Source organism: Verticillium alfalfae, genomic scaffold, assembly GCF_000150825.1.
Source record: "Verticillium alfalfae VaMs.102 supercont1.10 genomic scaffold, whole genome shotgun sequence".
Lineage (NCBI taxonomy): Eukaryota > Fungi > Ascomycota > Sordariomycetes > Glomerellales > Plectosphaerellaceae > Verticillium > Verticillium alfalfae.
Window position 1 is genome coordinate 867,026 of NW_003315029.1, and position 3,117 is coordinate 870,142.

The 3,117-nt window shown below is 58.0% G+C and overlaps 1 protein-coding gene across 1 annotated transcript; it reads right to left on the minus strand.

Annotated features, from left to right (window-relative positions):
* Positions 1–655: 655 nt before the first annotated feature.
* VDBG_07718 (predicted protein) lies at positions 656–1,349 on the minus strand (the record flags this gene model as incomplete). The annotated part of the gene is made up of 2 exons (XM_003002213.1): positions 656–823; positions 903–1,349. 2 exons carry the CDS (start codon positions 1,347–1,349, stop codon positions 656–658), a joined length of 615 nt encoding a protein of 204 aa, XP_003002259.1.
* Between the last annotated feature and the right edge of the window lie 1,768 nt (positions 1,350–3,117).

Consider the following 3,117-nt stretch of genomic DNA (forward strand, 5'->3'; position numbering starts at 1 on the left):
GGTCTTCAACCAGTTCTATCGAGGCACAACAGAGTATTCCTGGTTCCCCCATACGGTATTTCTCGAAATCAAGGATGGCCTCCAACAGTGCTACTCAAGAGATATTTGTCATGTCACTTCAAAGATGAAGACGTTTGCTGTTGCAAACTAGAGTGAGCCGAGGCTGACTCCCAGCACCATTGCCCGGGACGCGGTCAAGACCTTGCGAGACACTTCCGAGTTCGCGGCAGGTATCATGTCGAGGTCATTTTCGACCTGCCGTGCGCGTGTCTAGTGAAGGCTAGCGTGGCCTTACAAGCATACCAAAGTCCGGTTCGTGCTTCAACACCAAGAGTCATGGCTGCACCCCCTGATGCTGTCCGACGTCTTACGCAAAACAAGGCAGGGCTGATAGCACCAGGCAACCTAGCGTCACAAAACAATTTCTTTTCCCAAAAACCTCACGTCACACAGCCTGTCTTATGCTCATGGTCCATCGACTGGAACATAAAGCTCAGCAACCGAATTGTATGTGCCATTCTCAAACCCTACAGGCCTGCAGATATCTACGACAGTTTATGCTTGGATTTCCTTTTCTGCAAACATCGTTTCCCACCGACCGCTACCTTTCGCAACATCGTTTCTCGACCCCTTATCCCGAAAAGAAAAACGCCCCTCACAGCGCAGCAGCGACACCGAGAACGCCAACCAAGGCCCCAACAGCATACACGTTGGCCCCGGCACGGCCAGCCAGGCTATCACCGTCCTCACCGCCCGTCTCCTGCGCGCCGTCCTCGTCCGTCTCGGTCCCCGTCGTCTCGGTCGTGCTCGTCTGCGTCTGCGTCTGCGTCTCCGTCTCCGTCTCCGTCACGGTCCCGCTCGTCTGCTGCGTCGCCAACGCGGGAAAAGACAGTGTAGCCAACCGACTCAGTTGTCGTCGTGCCGTCCCCCGTGAAGACGTGCCTCGCCTCGGTCGAGCAGATGACGCTGCCGGCGGGCCCGTCGACGAGGTCCGTGCAGTCCGCCGCGAGGGCGGCGAGCTCGCTGCGGCGGTCGGAGACGAAGGAGGCGACGGCGGACTCGTAGCCGAGGACGTCGGAGGAGAGGCTCGCGGGCCAGGTCAGGGCGCAGGGATCCTGGGAGGGGCTGGTCGTCGCGGCCGTGAGGGCGAAGGAGGCGGCCCCGGCCGGGAGGGTGGGGAGGGCGGCGAGCAGGGACAGGGCTGAGGCGGCGCAGGCGGCGGAGCCGTCGGCTGCCTCGCCCGAGGACGTGGTTGTTGCTGGTATGGACTGGGTGACTGTGCTGGTCTCTTCCTGGGAGAGGGCGCGCGACACCAGGGCGGCGAGGAAGAAGGACGTGGCTGGCTTCATGGTGGTGGACGTGATGGTGGCAGGTGAGTTGCAAGACTTGGGGAGACACCAGCTGTTGGAGATGGAAGATCAAAGATGAGAAGAAAAGGAGGACAGCACACAGCGACATGGCTCGACGACCGACAACTCGGTTGATATACCTCTTCCTCCGCTCTCCAAGCCCCGGCACACCTCAGCCCAGCCCAGCCAGCCCGACCATGGGAGAGAACCCACGCCGCCCAGGGCCGAGCATGCAGCACAGCACTCGTGTCAAGCAGGCAAGAACACAGCGTCCGCACCCGTCAACCGTCAGGCGGACCCGTCCCAAGAGCGAAGGATGGCGGCTGGGGGGCTCAGCCAGCCGGGATCGTCACGCATGCGACGTCGTCGGTTGGACACGAGCCGTCGCGCCGTTCCCTTCTTCCCCACACATAATATGCCCAAATGCTCCGAGTTGGAGACTGCCAAGGCCTTCTTCTGGCACCGCCGAGACCTTGGTGTCGGGAGGTATGACGTCGCGGCGAGCCGGCCGTCTTGGCTGGCTGTGCTTGGTCATCTCTCTACATGCGCGGCGCGGGCGCGTTCGCGCGCCAGTGCAAGGTCAACTCTTGGGTGTATGCGGCCAATAGCTTTCTCGATACAGCCATTACTCTGTCCTCTTTTTTTTTTTTTTGGCCAACCGATACGTGCTCTTGGGGATGATCGGTCGGTGCTCAGGTGGTGCTCAGGTGGTGCCCTATGAGACCAGTACATGTTTCACCCAGAACGACATTGCGCCCCCGCAAGTAATCTGGACATGTCATCGATGCCAGTGATCGAAAGCCGCAGAGGCGCAACAGATCGCGGCATTGGCGTCCTTCTACTCTATCGGAGCCGTGAAGTCTGAACTCGTCGCCATAATACCATGCTTCGACCTCGCCTGACCACAGCAAGGCGTGTTAGCAAGCCTCTCCAACGTCACACGAGAGGCCGTGGAAGGAGGCTCGGTGTGCCGTCAGCGTCAGAAGGTTGCGCAATAGGCAGAGATCTTGTGACAGTTGTCAAGCAAGGACCCGAGGATCCCTCTCTCGCCAGTCGACGACCTGCCCGTTTGCGCGAGCGGCTCACAGGCGTAGCCGGGAAGACTCGGTCCTTTCTCCCCAGTTCTGACGTCCAGTGACGTGCCTGACAATGGCACCTTCAGATAGAAGAAATCGTGGGGCAATGTCGTCTTACTTGATGCCGACTGGCTTGTCGTTCAAGACGCATCTATGCAAGCTCAACCTGAATGACGCAAAGTCAGCTCGTTAACACGACGCGACGGCCCATAATGCAGAAGCAAGCGCGAAACTTCTATAGCTACAAGAAGCTGCAATTTTCAAATCATACACATCACGTCACATCACTCTTCAACCAACAGAGTCAAGCAGGAAAAAGGCACCTTGCATTCACTCCACCGTCTACCATGGATCCAAACGCCTCCCTAGGCCGGGAAACAAAAAGTCTCGAGAAGGATGGAAACAAGAAAGAATCGAAACCAAACAGGCATGAGTGTGAAGAACCCAAACACACCTTTCAGCAAAAGAAGGAGGGCACGATAGTCCATGTCGTTCCTCGAGAACCGAAAAAAAGAACTCCTCTTTCCGAAATTGAAAAAAAAAAAAGCTGGGCCGGCGCAGGTACCACGCCCTGCAACCGACGTCCTGGCCAGAAAACACGAGGGAAAAGGACAGAGCACAACTCTGCTCTGCGACCGCCTGCCACACCCAAAAGTGTGACATCGAAAGCCAAGGTAAAAGAGCGAAACCAG